At 35.7% G+C, this 14,363-nt stretch overlaps 4 protein-coding genes across 5 annotated transcripts; 1 reads left to right on the top strand and 3 right to left on the bottom strand.

Annotated features, from left to right (window-relative positions):
* Positions 1-60: 60 nt before the first annotated feature.
* Positions 61-1,956, bottom strand: LOC129792635 (UDP-glycosyltransferase UGT5). Its single transcript, XM_055831925.1, has 3 exons — positions 1,655-1,956; positions 1,098-1,583; positions 61-1,024 (listed from the first exon to the last, which is right to left on the bottom strand). The coding sequence occupies exons 1-3, from the start codon at positions 1,808-1,810 to the stop codon at positions 110-112; spliced, it is 1,557 nt and encodes a 518-aa protein (XP_055687900.1). The 5' UTR covers positions 1,811-1,956; the 3' UTR covers positions 61-109.
* Positions 1,957-2,545: 589 nt separating this feature from the next.
* LOC129792304 (uncharacterized) lies at positions 2,546-7,319 on the bottom strand. The gene is made up of 9 exons (XM_055831213.1): positions 7,128-7,319; positions 6,584-7,069; positions 5,888-6,510; positions 5,541-5,815; positions 4,886-4,914; positions 4,243-4,464; positions 3,686-4,171; positions 3,005-3,630; positions 2,546-2,932 (listed from the first exon to the last, which is right to left on the bottom strand). Exons 1-9 carry the CDS (start codon positions 7,272-7,274, stop codon positions 2,653-2,655), a joined length of 3,174 nt encoding a protein of 1,057 aa, XP_055687188.1. The 5' UTR covers positions 7,275-7,319; the 3' UTR covers positions 2,546-2,652.
* Positions 7,320-8,489: 1,170 nt separating this feature from the next.
* On the bottom strand, positions 8,490-11,692 carry LOC129792617 (esterase B1-like). 2 transcript variants are annotated; one of them, XM_055831855.1, is made up of 4 exons: positions 11,263-11,692; positions 10,160-10,297; positions 9,183-10,061; positions 8,490-9,127 (listed from the first exon to the last, which is right to left on the bottom strand). In XM_055831855.1, exons 1-4 carry the CDS (start codon positions 11,398-11,400, stop codon positions 8,669-8,671), a joined length of 1,614 nt encoding a protein of 537 aa, XP_055687830.1. In that variant the 5' UTR covers positions 11,401-11,692; the 3' UTR covers positions 8,490-8,668. The 2 variants fall into 2 exon arrangements, with proteins under 2 accessions (XP_055687830.1, XP_055687829.1); XM_055831854.1 differs by having other exon boundaries at positions 10,145-10,297; positions 11,263-11,481.
* Positions 11,693-13,072: 1,380 nt separating this feature from the next.
* Positions 13,073-14,040, top strand: LOC129792686 (charged multivesicular body protein 6-A). The gene is made up of 3 exons (XM_055832000.1): positions 13,073-13,228; positions 13,294-13,403; positions 13,464-14,040. The coding sequence occupies exons 1-3, from the start codon at positions 13,160-13,162 to the stop codon at positions 13,933-13,935; spliced, it is 651 nt and encodes a 216-aa protein (XP_055687975.1). The 5' UTR covers positions 13,073-13,159; the 3' UTR covers positions 13,936-14,040.
* The last annotated feature ends 323 nt before the right edge of the window (positions 14,041-14,363 follow it).

Here is a 14,363-nt window from a genome sequence, read left to right as displayed (position 1 = left end):
TGAAATATACGATCTTTATGATACTGACCATGCGAAATTCAGACAATTATATCATTGAAATTTCATCAGGAAAAACATTTTATTTCAATATTTACACATTTCAACATTTTTAATTAAATTTTTTTTTCTGGGACAATGTTTTCTTGCTACTTCCTTTGCAGAAGATTTTCCTGAGTAGCCATCTTATTCCCAAAATAACTAAAACAGGGATTAAAAGCAAGAACCCAAAGACATCCAAATTGTGATACTGAATAAAATTAAGCTCCTGTCCTCCTGAAATTAAATGCTTAGCCCCTTGATGGCGTGCAACGTACTCTATCCAATAGATAGCACGACTCATTGGATCTTCTGGCTGATCTCGGAATCGAGCAGATACAGCTTTGGCTTGTTTGGAATACTTTGGATTCGTGAGCATTTCATTTACTGCCCAGGACATTGATTCTTCAGTTAGGTTCTTGAATTCAACCGTGAGACCATATCCTGCTTTCTGAGCCCTTCCAATATTCATGTGCTGATCAGCAAAAAATGGAATGCCAAGCACAGGAACTCCATGATAAATTGACTCCATTATGCTAAGAAGCCCGCCGTGAGTGATGAAAATTCTCACATTTGGATGTGCCAGGATGTCATCCTGTGGGAACCATTTCCGCACCAGAACATTCTTTGGTTGATTTGGCATTGTATCATCCTCCCATTTCCACATAACTCTAACAGGAAGACTCCCAAGAACTCTCAGCAAGGCGTCACGTTTATCAATGGGTAAGTCTGCAGATTTTAAATTTGATCCCAGAGAAAAATAAACAACCCCATTGGGTGCTGTATCCAAAAACTCCTGAAGGTCCTTAGGGAGAGGTTGAGAACGTGTGTTCACGTGAAAGCCGCCAATTTCAATCATATTTGGCAGATAAGGCCGAGGGTATCCCAAAGAGACGTGAGAGTTGAGAAGAACGAGAGACACGTGGGTCTTCTTAACTTCATCCAGGGTAAATTTAGCGTTTGGAAAATGCTTATTATATAATTCAACCTGAATGTAAAGGAAGAACACATAAACGAATTATTTAGGTCAAGAGATAAGAAATTATCAAAAACTGTCTCACCTGTTTTCCGTGAAAGTAGTGTCCAAAATAGAGCTCATCGAAAGTGACCGCAATAATATTAACCAATCTCTCGTAGAAGCTCATACGATCGGAAAATTGCATTTGCACATTAGGAACATATGAGGGTGGTGAAGGTGATCCAATCAAATCTGTTGTCCACTTAGAAGCTCCAAACGTTGAAAGACCAACAATTGGGGCGTTGAAATATTCCCCGAATCCTAAAAGGGATTCAGCCAAAAATACTTCCTGAATAATGACGTCATACTTTTCACGCCGTTCCTTGAGCTCAACAACTGCAGGATCTTTCATTATAATATCCGTCATATTGATCACCATTTCGATAAAACTATGAATTTGCTCAATAAATGGTTTTGGATCTTCACTAAGAAAATCTTTGCTGACATCAACTTGTGGTAGTGTTGTGATAATGACTTCTCGCATGTTATCTGTGGGACTTGGATGGTGAAATGGGGCAACAATCGTTACCTGCAATATTTAATTTAAATTAAATTACATTATTAAAAAAAATCACGAAGCAAAACCGTTCAAGATCGTACATTGTGCCCAGCTTCTGCAAGTCCTTTCATGAGGGCTGCTCCTAAAATGTAATGGGATCTTCCAGCCGTGTGAAAGATTCCTAAAATATTGTAACTCTCCGCATTTTGTGCAGAGAAAAGGACTAGAAGGAGCCCAACACAAAAAATAATTCTCATTTTGCTGCAATATATCACAGGTAACACTTTCAAAGAAAAAAATCTTATCAATTACAACACCAAAAATATTGCAAAATCACTCAGAGTATCAAAGTATGATCTCGCAAAACCGTCCGCATATTATGAAATTTTCTTTTAAACTGGTTAATGAAGAACCAAAGATATTATATTTATATGTAGCGATACAATCACATATATGGAGGATTTTAAGATTGTATTTTGGGTCGTAATGGTCGTAATGAAAAAAATTCTTTTGCTTTCAGTGTGTATGTAACCATGTGCTTTTGATTCCATTTATACCATGACCTTGCCAAAATAAGCGTGGTTATATGTAAAAGCAAATAATTGAACATCATTCTCGCCCACCAGTACAAGAAAATTAGATAAAAAATTTACGTACATATACATATATATGGGTAATAAGGTATCTGTATTCTACCGCGTAAACATTCTACTTTCATATATGTAGTTTTATGTAGTCTTAACGAATGTATTTAAATCGGAAACAATTTGGTACCATTTCTTCGATTTTTTTATTAATTCTTTTGAATAATAATTCCTTAATACGTACAATGCGTACAATAAAATTTTATAATCTTAAGAATCTTTAGAACATTTTTTTATACATGTAGATATATCACTCACACAATTTCTAACAACACTGGTTGCTACAAGAATTTAGGAAATGCTAAAACTATATATTTTTTATATTATTTATTACAATTTTTAAACTTAAATATGTTTGTTTTTATTTTTAGAAGGCATAAGCATGAATTATGTAAAATTAGGCCATTATCATTATATTACATTTTCTTTAAAAAGAATTTCACCAGAGTTCTCAATTAATTATATTTCTTTTTTAAGTCTTTTTGAGAAGATTTCATACATAACTTTTTACATAGCAGTCTGATTCCCAATATAATTAGAATTGGAATTAATAGTAATAATGCAAAGACATCCAAGTTGTGATACTGAATAAAATTTAACTCCTGTCCTCCTGAAATTAAATGCTTAGCCCCTTGATGTCGTGCAACGTATTCTATCCAATAGACAGCCCGACTCATTGGATCTTCTGGCTGATCACGGAAACGAGCAGAAATTGTTTTAGCTCTTTCGGAATATCTAAAGAAAAAAAATAATAAAATTTATTATTTTCTTTAAAAAAAAAAACTTAATTTTAGAAGAGAAACTTACTTTGTATTCGTGAGCATCTCATTAATGGCCCAAGATATGGATTGTTCGGTTAAGTTTGTGAATTCTATGGTAATTCCATATCCAGCTGCCTGAGTCTTTCCCATATTCATGCCTTGATCACCAAAAATTGGGATTCCAAGAACAGGAACACCATGATAGGTTGCCTCCATTGTGCTGAGAAGACCTCCGTGAGTGATGAAGAATCTAACTTTAGGATGTGCCAGAATGTCATCCTGCGGGAACCACTTTCGAATGAGAACATTTTCTGGTTTTCCCGGCAGGGCATCATCTTCCCATTTCCACAATACTCTTACTGGAAGACGCCCAAAGACTCTCAGAAGAGCATCCCTCTTCTCAACAGGTAGATCTGCACTCTTCAAGTTTGATCCCATTGAGAAGTAGATGACACCATTCGGTGCAGTATCCAGGAATTCCTCTAAGTCCTTTGGCAGTGGTTTTGATTTTTTATTGATGTGAAATCCTCCAATTTCAATGTAATTTGGCAGATTAGGTCGTGGATAGCTCATTGAAAAATGTGAATTGAGAAGAATAGCCGAAAGCGATGTCCTTTTCAAATCATCCAATTTTGGTTTAGGATCAGGGAAATGCTTGTTATAGAGGGCTTCCTGTAAAAACACCATTTTAGTGAAATGATGGTTAAAGTAAAAGACATCTTGTTACCTGTTGGTGATTGTAGTAAAAGTCCATGAAAGTCTTTTCGAAGATTGAAATGAGAGTATTGGCAAAACGCTGAGAAAAGGTCATTCGATCGCTAAAGGTAAATTGGTTGTGGGGTACATAGGAGAGTGGAGAAGGTGATCCATTGAGATCAGTTGTCCACTTTGAAGCCCCAAAGCTGCAAAACCCAATCATTGGTGCATTGAAAACTTTTCCAAGACCAAGGAGTGATTCTGATAAGAATAGCTCCACAATTAGGACATCAAATGTTTCCCCACTCCTCATGAGGTTTATCATGTTCCGATCATTCAAAGCGTCATTTGTAAAATTTATTCCAAAAGATATTACATCGTCGAGTTGTTGAAAAATTGAATTATTAGTCTGCTGATAAAGCAGTTTGCTGAAGATATTAACTGGTGGTACTTCTAGTACAATTTCACGCAAATTTTCAACTGGTTTAGGGAGTTTGTAAGGAGCTACGATGGTTACCTGCAAATAGTAGAATTAAATAAATTTAGAGATTTTCTTTTTTTTTCGTGAATTGCAAAATTTTAACTCACATTGTGCCCCTGTGATGCTAATTCTTTCATCAATGCTGTGGCTAAAATATAATGCGATTTTCCGCCTGTGTGAAAAATTCCGAGTATGTTGTAACCGGAAGCATTTTCAACATTCAGCACAGAAATCACACAAATTAAGCCAATAATGAGTTTCATTTTGACTACACGCCGGTTTCGAGAACTAAAACAAGTAAAACGTCTTCTCAATCCAATGTTGAGACACTAAATCCAACGTTCTTCGAAGAACTGACTACGCGAACTTTTGTAGCAAATTCAATTGGCGCCAAAAGAATCCACTTCTCTTATCAATATTAGTCGTTGTGATATCACAAAAATATCATTTCACAATTCATCATAGCATTTACAAAGCCTCAGACAACCCAATATAAATTTTTCAATTTTTTTTTCTCTTGAAAAAAAAAGTCAACGACTCGTACGTCTGCTTTGGAACCGAGTATCTGTAGCACTAAACTTGAAAGGTTTCTCAAGACCACGCTTACTTCCAAAATTCTCTTCTCACACATCCAAAGTTCAATAAAATTATATAATTTTATTGCATGTATATATGATTAATTCGGGTTTAGTGTGTTTGTTAAATGTTGTTTTCAATAAGAACAAGATTAGAATCTCGGAACCAACTAACACTTTCACTGTTATATGTGTTTTTCAGTTCTGATTGGAAGATTCAGAAAATTTAAAGAATAATGTGGATAGGAGAATTATATGAGCTTTAAAGGATATTTAAATTCAAAATAATTTGATCATGTTTCAAAATATCGTATTAACACTAATTCCAACTAAAGTGAATAGCAACAGGTGAATGGAATGAATTATATTCTTTTGAACTCTTATCAAGACCAAATCTTTTAGCTTTTAGAGAGCTTTCTGGTTTTTATTTGAGATATATTGGTAGAGTAACTTATCCCAGTCTAAAAACAAGCTTAAAAATAAGACCTAGCACCTAGCTTAGGAAAATAAGGAAAATCAAGCCTAACTTAAAAACTTAACTAAAATTTTATACTAAACTTTGCTGGCTTAAAAACTATGAAAAAGGCCTGGCTTAAGAAATTTAACTCTGTTAATCTAAAAACAACTTAGACTGCTTAAAAACCCTGAGCGTAGAATAATTTTCTTAGACTCATGTACATAGCATAAAAAGCTAAAGTCTGGTTCAAAAAAATATAGGCCTAATTTAAGAAGCTTCAACTAACTTAGTGGTGAATTTCTTCCATGACGAAAATATTCTATCGGCCCTAAAAACGATAAACCAATAAAAGAAAAATAATATCAATTTTAACTGTATTTCTTCTTTAAGTCATTCTTTAGCGATTTCTTCAGACATTTTCTCAAAAACCACGTAATACTTATAATAACCAAGAAAGGAATTAAGAGCAGGAATCCAAAAACATCCAAGTTGTGATACTGAATAAAATTTAACTCCTGTCCTCCTGAAATTAAATGCTTAGCCCCTTGATGACGTGCAACGTACTCTATCCAATAGACAGCACGACTCATTGGATCTTCAGGCTGATCTCGGAAACGAGCAGAAATTGTTTTAGCTCTTTCGGAATATCTAAAGGAGAATAAAAAATTAAGATTTATTATTTTTCTTAAAAAAAAAACTAATTTTAGAAAACAAACTTACTTTGTATTTGTGAGCATCTCATTAATGGCCCAGGATATGGATTGTTCAGTTAAGTTTGTGAATTCTATGGTAATCCCATATCCAGCTGCTTGAGTCTTTCCCATATTCATGCCTTGATCACCAAAAATTGGGATTCCAAGAACAGGAACGCCATGATAGGTTGCCTCCATTGTGCTGAGAAGACCTCCGTGAGTGATGAAGAATCTAACTTTAGGATGTGCCAGGATGTCATCCTGTGGGAACCATTTTCGAATGAGAACATTTTCTGGTTTTCCCGGCAGGGCATCATCTTCCCATTTCCACATCACTCTCACTGGAAGACGCCTAAAGACTCTCAGCAGGGCATCCCTTTTATCCGAAGGAAGATCGGCACCTTTGAGAGTTGATCCCATTGAAAAGTAGATAACACCATTAGGTGCTGTGTCTAAGAATTCCTGCAAATCTTTGGATAAAGGCTTGCGTTTTTTGTTGATGTGAAATCCTCCTATATCAACTAAATTTGGTAGATTAGGTCGTGGATAGCTCATTGAAAAGTGAGAATTGAGTAGAACCAGAGGAAGTGATTTTCTCAAATCATCCAGCTTTGGCTTTGGGTCGGCAAAGTGATTGTTGTAAACCGCTTCCTATTTAAAAAAAAATCCAAAATTCAAATATAAAAAAACTATAAGCTTAATCCATATTTTAGTTTGTTATTACCTGCCTATGATCGTACTGAAGATGCATAAAAATATTTTCCGATGCCGTATATAATGTGTTTGCTAGTCGTTGACAAAAATTCATTTGATCTGGATAATTTAATTGGAAGTGAGGTACATAGGAGAGTGGAGAAGGTGAACCATTGAGATCAAGGGATGATTTAGCAGCTCCAAAAGTCGAAAATCCAATCATGTGAGCATCGAATAATTTACCAAGCCCCAAGAGGCTTTCCGAGTAGAAAATCTCCGCAATTACTACATCAAACTTTTCTCCGCTCCTCATCAACTTCTGCATATTCGGATCATTTAGGGTATCATTCGTAAACATTATCCCAAATGTGACTACATCTTCGAACTGTTGATATGTCGATTTTCCCTTAATATTGTACAGTATTTTACTAAAAGAATCAGCAGGTGGCATAGAAATTACGATTTCACGCATATTTTCCACTGGTTCAGCTTGCTTATATGCTGCAACAATTGTTACCTGTTGAAAATACATATTTTTTTATAAAAATTAAATTAATATAAAATTTGTTACTTACATTGTGTCCAGCCTCAGCTAAACCTCTCATTAGTGCCGATCCCAAGATGTAGTGGGATTTTCCACTAGTGTGAAATACCCCCAAAATATTGTATCCATAGACATTTTGGAGGTATAATGCAAAAACTACAGCAATACTGATTTTCATTGCAATTGCTTTCCTGCCCACAACACTAAAGGAAATGTTTCGTCTCCGCAACAAAATGCTGCTTATATTGGAAATCGATGATTTATGTATGTTTGTGGTCTTATCTTAATTTTAGTTTCCCAGTGCTATCACAAATACACGCTTATGTTCAGTTACTTAACTAATCATTTTCATAGCATTGTGAAATTTGGTAGGAGAACACACACAACATTGTGGACAACCACCACGCATGTTAACACTGAACTTGGTTGAATGTTCACGAACATGCTTGTAAGCTAAAAATATCTCACAACATCAGTGACCCCTATACATCCAAGCTCTCAGCATAAGATAAGAGGGTGTAATGATCTGATAATTTTTTTTTCTGTGACAAGCTTTTTACACCAAAAAGCTACTCAAACAATCCTTGAAGTTAACATTCATTGATATCACAGCAATAAAATATCGTAAGTGGATCTCATAATATTAAAAGCTTGGATTCGCTTTGAAGAAGTTTATCCAATTTATTAAGGAAATTATCAAAGAATCTTTCAATTTTCCACTGCAAATATTTGGAAAACCGTTGAGCCGTTTGGGATTTGTTTAGAAATGCAAACAATGACGTCACTATTTTGATATCCGAACGTGATTTATGTTTGAAATCCTTGAAAACATGCGTAAGAAATAAATACTTTTTTTTGTTAAAAGGAATCTTCATCTGAGCCTGATATGAATTATTTGGGGTGGTTAATCCAACCTTTTTTTTTAAACGGACAATAAATTTTAAGTAATTCCTAAGTGAATAAGAATTATTGAAATTGAAGTTTTTTTGAGTCTTCGTAAGCCATTTTAGGACTAAAACTAGAATAGCTTTTTCAGCTTGAATTTAATACTTTTTATTACATTTTTGCCTCTTAATCTGAGCTTTTATAGGACTACAAACCAAATACGGAAACTAAGAAAAAATATTCGGTTTTGAGTTCTAAAATTTCTCAGATTAAGAAGCAGGAATCTTAATCTACTAAAATCAGAACGATGGAGAAATTGATAATCCAGCCTTGAAAAAAATAAAAAAGGTGAAACACTCGCCTTAAAAAAAATCCTGAGTTCGCCTTTGATCTGGGTATAATTATTCTTAAGCAATAGTGTAACAAGAGAGATATAAGATCTCAAAATCCTTAATTTTCCACTTGCCAAAATGCTTTAAAAAAAATACAAGATCTGAGATCATTAAACCATTTTAATAAAAAAAAATGCGTGAGTAAAAAATTTATTGTGAAGCTATTTATAATTTTCGGTTAACACTGTTTAGGTTAAAGACAATTTGTTAGCAAAATTGTCATCCAATAATCCAATAAGAGGCACTAATTGCCAAGTATATCGCTGCTACGGTATCGTCCATTTTTCGAATTGCATCAAATTAATTGATCACGGCTGTAGAGAGAGTCCCACACGGCTAATCTCTCCGTTTCAGGTAGGAGGCAAAAAGTTACTTCATCCGCGATGTTGAGACAACGGAATGGTGGTCCATTCGGTGAAACAGGCAACCACTTTGTTGGAGCTATTTCAGCACAATTGGGATTCCCATTGGTGGCAAATGTAGTCCACATGGCTACCATTTGTTCAATCACTTTGTGCTCTGGACTCCCAATTTCGGGAACTTTTTCCACCATGCCTGACTTGAAGATGTAACTAATATCATCTCCGTGGCAAGTCCCGCGCACCCCTTCGCCACACAGGAGTACACGAAGGAAGTTGAATTCAGGTGAATCGAAATTAAAGCGATAGAGATACGTTGGAATCTCTGGAGCGTTGTTGCATCTAAAGCGTACAGCACGCCACAGACCATGCCAGAAGTATTTATCTCCAAGAAACTGTTGAGAAAAATAATTAATTTAATTTTCAAGAAAAAATAATCTATTTTCTCACCTTTACGTGATTTTCGATATTTTCTTGTACAGTTGCATCTCCATTGAAGTAGAAATCTCTCAGTGTTTTAGCAACATTCTGACTCTGACCACTCTGGGGATTTAAACATAATTCCCATGGCACAAGATTTGAGAGATCTCCCAGAAAATGTTTATCTGTTGTAATTTCTTTGTAAAGTAAAAATCCTTCCTCGGAGCAACCACCAATCATTATTGGAATGGAATTTCCCCATGCATTTCTAGCCATTTCTCTGGGGAATGCTGTAACGAGGCGATTGGGACTCCATTGTGGCTCCACAACTGGGCCAAAGTGGAAGAGAACGCCATTCTTGCGATTCTCATGCGTCATAAAATCTCCCTGTTTCTCTGCCAGAGTCTCTTGATCGACCTTCAGTAGGGCGTCCAACATTCCTGCTTCACCTCCTTCACCATTCCACCCAACAGCCTTAGCTAGTCGAGCTGCCCAATCGAGATCAGGTGGAAAAGCCCACGGATCAAATGCAGTTCCAGACATCACAATAGCCCGATGAAAGAGACCCTTTGCTAAATCTGAGAGCAGCAAGTAGTGCACTGATGCACCTCCAGCACTTTCCCCGAAGAGAGTCACATTTGTGGGATCTCCACCAAAGAAGGAAATATTCTCACGCACCCACTTGAGTGCCATAATTTGATCCTTCAGCCCAGCATTCCCGGGTACATTGAGTGTTGGATCCTGAAGGCTCAAGAACCCAAAGGCACCCACGCGGTAGTGCAATGTGACCAAGATCACATCTTTCTCAATAAAATAATCCGGACCATACATAATTTTTGTGCCAGCGCCGCAAATGAATCCGCCCCCGTGAACATAGACCATCACAGGAAGTAGCCTTTTTGGATTTTGCTATAATACAATAAGCACAACAAATTGGCAATTGAATTTAATTTATTTAAAAGACATTTTGCAAAAAAAATTATTCAATTTACTTTCTCATCACTCACGTTCTTTGTGAAAACATTAACATGAAGACAATCTTCATCGCCATGAAAGCCTTCAAGGTAAATCATCTTCTGGGCACACCCCATGCTCTCAGCCGTGCAATCGCGAACATCTTCCCATGCCTCTGGAGGTTGGGGATCCTTAAAATTAAAAAAAAAATTTATTTCTTTTGTAAGTTTTCTTTTATTCTTTTTATGCTTTTAATCTTTATACAAATTAAAATGACCCGACTTTTTTTATTGTGGGAAAAATCAAATTCAAGACAAATTGTTCTTGAACTATTGCAAAAAAAAAATTAATAAAAAATATAAATAAAATTAATTTAAAAAATAATTGAAATAAAGAAAACAATTTTATTTAATAAAAAACTTCATTCAGACGGCATAAGTCGTATCAAGATTAAATATTTTCACATAAACATAAAGGAGTTAAGTCACCGATAAATAAAAGACTTTTTCACTTTTCTTAGTTCTTTTAAATAATTAGATAAGAATTAAAAAACGCCAAAGACACTTTTCTGGGAAAAACCATCAAAGATTTTCTCAAAAAAATGTTAATAAAAAATTACTGAATAGCCCTTAATTTGCCGATTTCTTAATTCTTTTTTTGATAATTTAAAAAAAATAATTAAGACCCAGTGTTATTCCTTTTATGAGGAATTTTTCATATATCAATGAATAAACACCTTTAGAATTTTTCAAGGGCAATTTGGGGCACTACTGGGCACAAAATAAATAGTGACAATAAATTGAGGAACATAGAAAATTGTAAAATTGAATAGATTATAAATAGCAAATGATGGGAGCGGTTGCAACAATTGATCCGCAAAGTAGAAATAAAATAAAGTCTATGCGTAATTAATCGTCATCAGAAATTCATTTTCTCAATGCCAATGCCTCTGCTGAGCGATAAACTACACTAAAAAATATCTTGTTCTTTGTACCTAATACAGAATAAAAACTTAAGAATTTTTTTATCTCACATTGTAACCATCTTGGTTTTAAACATCATCATTACAACCAAAAAAATCATAAAATATAGCCCACAGAAACAAATCAAAATTAAATAAAATATTATTCTAAAAAAAATATTTTATAGTACTTACCTTGAACCGGAGCTCCCCTAGGGGTGGCCTAGCATAGGGGATACGGAAGAAGCTGAGATACTTTGCACCCCAAACACCTTCACTTTTAACACCACGAATGGGACCTAGAGCAGTCCGTGCGACTATAGTCTCTGACATTTTGTGTAAGACTACTTTAGCTCTACTGATACCATGGGAGTTTTATCTCCCACCGCGACTTTTCCTCTACTAACTAAAGCTCTATCGCAGATCATGGAATGACTTGATGCGAATCGAGTAGAAAATATATTGTTAGGTATAGATATATATATGAAAAAATGTGCTTTGTAAGTGCTTTTTGTGTGTATTAGACGCAGCAGAGAACACAGAAATGTGAAAAACCATTAAGGTATATTAAATCGTAAAAAATCGTGTTTGTAAAATGATGATCTGTTTTTATTTTTTATTCAAACAGTCGATTTTACACTTTTTTGTCGCGATTAGCTCTCACATATAGGTGGTATCTCCACCACCTTTCGCTCATTAAGACTAAAAGTTTGCTTATTTTATTAGCTACATACATATTCTAAAAGAAATATGTAAATGCTCTCTATAATTTCGTTCCTGTTCAGCTATGCATTTCCACACACGGAAAGAAAAAAGTTGAGGCGGCGCAAAAATTCAGTACTTGTTACAATAGCAAGTTATAATGTTATTGTACCCGCCACTGTCCATTTGCACTAGCCGGAGACTCCAGCTGTGCCAACTAGAAATTCCTGTAGAATCAAATGAGATTTTCTGCTCTTCTCACACATTTGTCACTGTGGCTTTTCGTCGACTGCGCAACCTTGTCTCGTATTTGCTTTATAAATGTTGTGCAGATGCGTAACATGCTACTTCAGTCGACGGCTTTGCCGACTTGTGAAAAGACGAGATATATAATTTTAAAGATATAGATGTCTCTTTTTCTCCAATTATGGCATACAAAAATCAAAACGAATGAGACAAAATGTGTGTGCATATACGCCATTTCCTTCTGACGCATTGGCGACATTGCCAGTTTGTAGTTGAGTTAGAAGCAAACTTCAGCTCTGCCAACAATGTAACAATTCTGACGCCAAACTGTTGGCATAGCAAGAGTTTCCAGCTAGTATTAGTAGTTATTTTTCTCCGTGCACCGTTGGTCCGATCGTGATGAAATTTGGTACAGAGTCTACTGATACCAGGCGGTTTTTACCAACGACATTCATTTTCCCCCCAGAGCCCCCCTTCACATAGCCCCCATATAAAATTCATACTTTTTTGACTATTTTTGAATTTGGCGCCCTAAATGTAGTTCCAAAAGCCACCACTGCTAATTTTTGGCACATTTGCTAAAGAGAAAATGAGACGGTGCACATCACTGATACTGTCTCCCTCACACTTTCAGTTTTTCGCAATTTTCTCGCGTTTTCTGCCGAATTTTCCAGCAAACCTTTTGTTTTTTTTAATCCGGCGAATTGCGCCCCCAAATTTTTACTGAAGCTCCCCGGGGCCCCCCTGAGCATTTCCCGCGTAGGCCCAAGTCGCAAAAATGAGTTTTTCCCGGAAAAATAAATATTTTAAAATTTTTCCGCACAACTACAAACAAACATTTCACGCACACACTCAAAAAACCTCACCGACAAAATGCCAGAGTGAGAGGAAAGTATTTTTCTCATGCCATCTCGTCGTAATATTACAAGTTAATGTTCGAAAATTTCGGAAAATTTCATGAAAAAATTAGCTGAGTTTCAACGATTTTTCTCGTTCAAAAAATGGCGCAAAAACGATCACACCGCCCTTTTACGGACAATCTCAGAAGTATTTTTAGGTTATGTTTTTATTATTCCATAAAAAAAAGTGAATCATAGAAATTTTTCTACGCAAAATAATCGTAATTTAGGGTGAAAATCTCACAATGGGCGCCCTTTTTGGGAAATCAAAGAAACCCCCAAGTCGAATAACTGAGCAAGATAAGGCGGTTTTGGTAAATCAATTACCTGCAAAGATTTTAATTGCCTTTTTAGAAAAACAATTTTTTTTTATTTGCAGCAATTGAAACAACAAAGAGATAAGCTAAAACAATATCAGAAAAGAATAGAATTATCATTGGAAAAAGATCGAGAACTGGCCAAAAAGTGCCTCAATTCAGGACGCAAAGAGTAAGAAGAAAACATTAAAAAGCTCTTTTATTGGGAAAACTCAAAATCATTCATTTCCAGACGAGCAAAATTGCTTCTCCGGAAGAAAAAGTACCAGGAGAAACTTCTGGAGAACACCGATGCACAGCTGGAGAACTTGGAGAAACTGGCGTCTGACATTGAATTTGCTCAGGTTGAGATTCAAGTGATTGAGGGCTTGAAGACAGGCAATGCTGCCCTGAAGAACCTCCAGCAGATCCTCAATATTGATGAAATTGAGAAGATCATGGATGAGACACGCGAGGGAGTTGAGAAGCAACAGGAACTGGATGAAATTCTCTCTGGGAGACTCACAGAAGAAGATGAGGATGCAATTCTCGAGGAATTGGATAATCTCGTGGCACTCGATGATGCTGAGAAGGCAAAAGAAAACATTCCCACTGCGGAGGAGGATGTTTCGGAGCTCTTGCCGGATGTGCCAACGGATACACCGGAACGCGAAAAGGCCAAAAGGAAAAAGACCGAGGAACCAAAAGTCGCTCTCACTGCCTGATGAGATCTTTGAAGATGATTTTCCTTCTAAAGCTAAATTAATACACCAGTTATTTTCCTGTAAACTAATACAAAAAATAAGCTTTGTAAGCGAATTTTATGTGAATGAGGGTTTTTTTTTTTATTTTTTAAACTTAATTTTTGTGATTTTGATACAAAAAATCCAAAATCTGACTATTTTTTGAACTTGCCGCCTAAATGTAGTTCCAAAAGCAACCACTGCTATTTTTGGTGCTGTTAGCTGAAGAGAAAATGAGACGGATGAACGTGCACACTATCTGTCTCCCTTACACATTCAGTTTTTCGCAATTTTTTCGTGTTTTCCGCTGATTTTTCTGACCGGATGTAGTTTTTTGCAAGCAGGAAGCAACGCCGCGTTGATTGACATCACTCAAAAAACTTCGTTAAAGTTCAAACATACAACAATTT

The sequence above is a fragment of the Lutzomyia longipalpis genome, chromosome 3, assembly GCF_024334085.1.
Source record: "Lutzomyia longipalpis isolate SR_M1_2022 chromosome 3, ASM2433408v1".
NCBI lineage: Eukaryota > Metazoa > Arthropoda > Insecta > Diptera > Psychodidae > Lutzomyia > Lutzomyia longipalpis.
Note: the sequence above shows the minus strand (reverse complement) of the source record. Positions and strands in the feature narration are given on the sequence as shown.

Bases quoted from the DNA above. Each gene is read 5' to 3' on its own strand.
- LOC129792635 (XM_055831925.1), bottom strand. From the start codon at position 1,810: ATGAGAATTATTTTTTGTGTTGGGCTCCTTCTAGTCCTTTTCTCTGCA. The intron at 1,584-1,654 runs GTACGATCTTGA...TAAATATTGCAG, and splicing joins TTGCAGAAGCTGGGCACAAT to GTAACGATTGTTGCCCCATT. The intron at 1,025-1,097 runs GTGAGACAGTTT...CTTTACATTCAG, and splicing joins ACTACTTTCACGGAAAACAG to GTTGAATTATATAATAAGCA.
- LOC129792304 (XM_055831213.1), bottom strand. From the start codon at position 7,274: ATGAAAATCAGTATTGCTGTAGTTTTTGCATTATACCTCCAAAATGTC. The intron at 7,070-7,127 runs GTAAGTAACAAA...TATTTTCAACAG, and splicing joins TAGCTGAGGCTGGACACAAT to GTAACAATTGTTGCAGCATA. The intron at 6,511-6,583 runs GTAATAACAAAC...TTTTTTAAATAG, and splicing joins TTCAGTACGATCATAGGCAG to GAAGCGGTTTACAACAATCA.
- LOC129792617 (XM_055831854.1), bottom strand. From the start codon at position 11,400: ATGTCAGAGACTATAGTCGCACGGACTGCTCTAGGTCCCATTCGTGGT. The intron at 10,298-11,262 runs GTAAGTACTATA...TTTAATTTTAAG, and splicing joins TAGGGGAGCTCCGGTTCAAG to GATCCCCAACCTCCAGAGGC. The intron at 10,062-10,144 runs GTAAATTGAATA...ATTGTATTATAG, and splicing joins AGAACGTGAGTGATGAGAAA to CAAAATCCAAAAAGGCTACT.
- LOC129792686 (XM_055832000.1), top strand. From the start codon at position 13,160: ATGGGCGCCCTTTTTGGGAAATCAAAGAAACCCCCAAGTCGAATAACT. The intron at 13,229-13,293 runs GTAAATCAATTA...TTTTATTTGCAG, and splicing joins AGCAAGATAAGGCGGTTTTG to CAATTGAAACAACAAAGAGA. The intron at 13,404-13,463 runs GTAAGAAGAAAA...ATTCATTTCCAG, and splicing joins CTCAATTCAGGACGCAAAGA to ACGAGCAAAATTGCTTCTCC.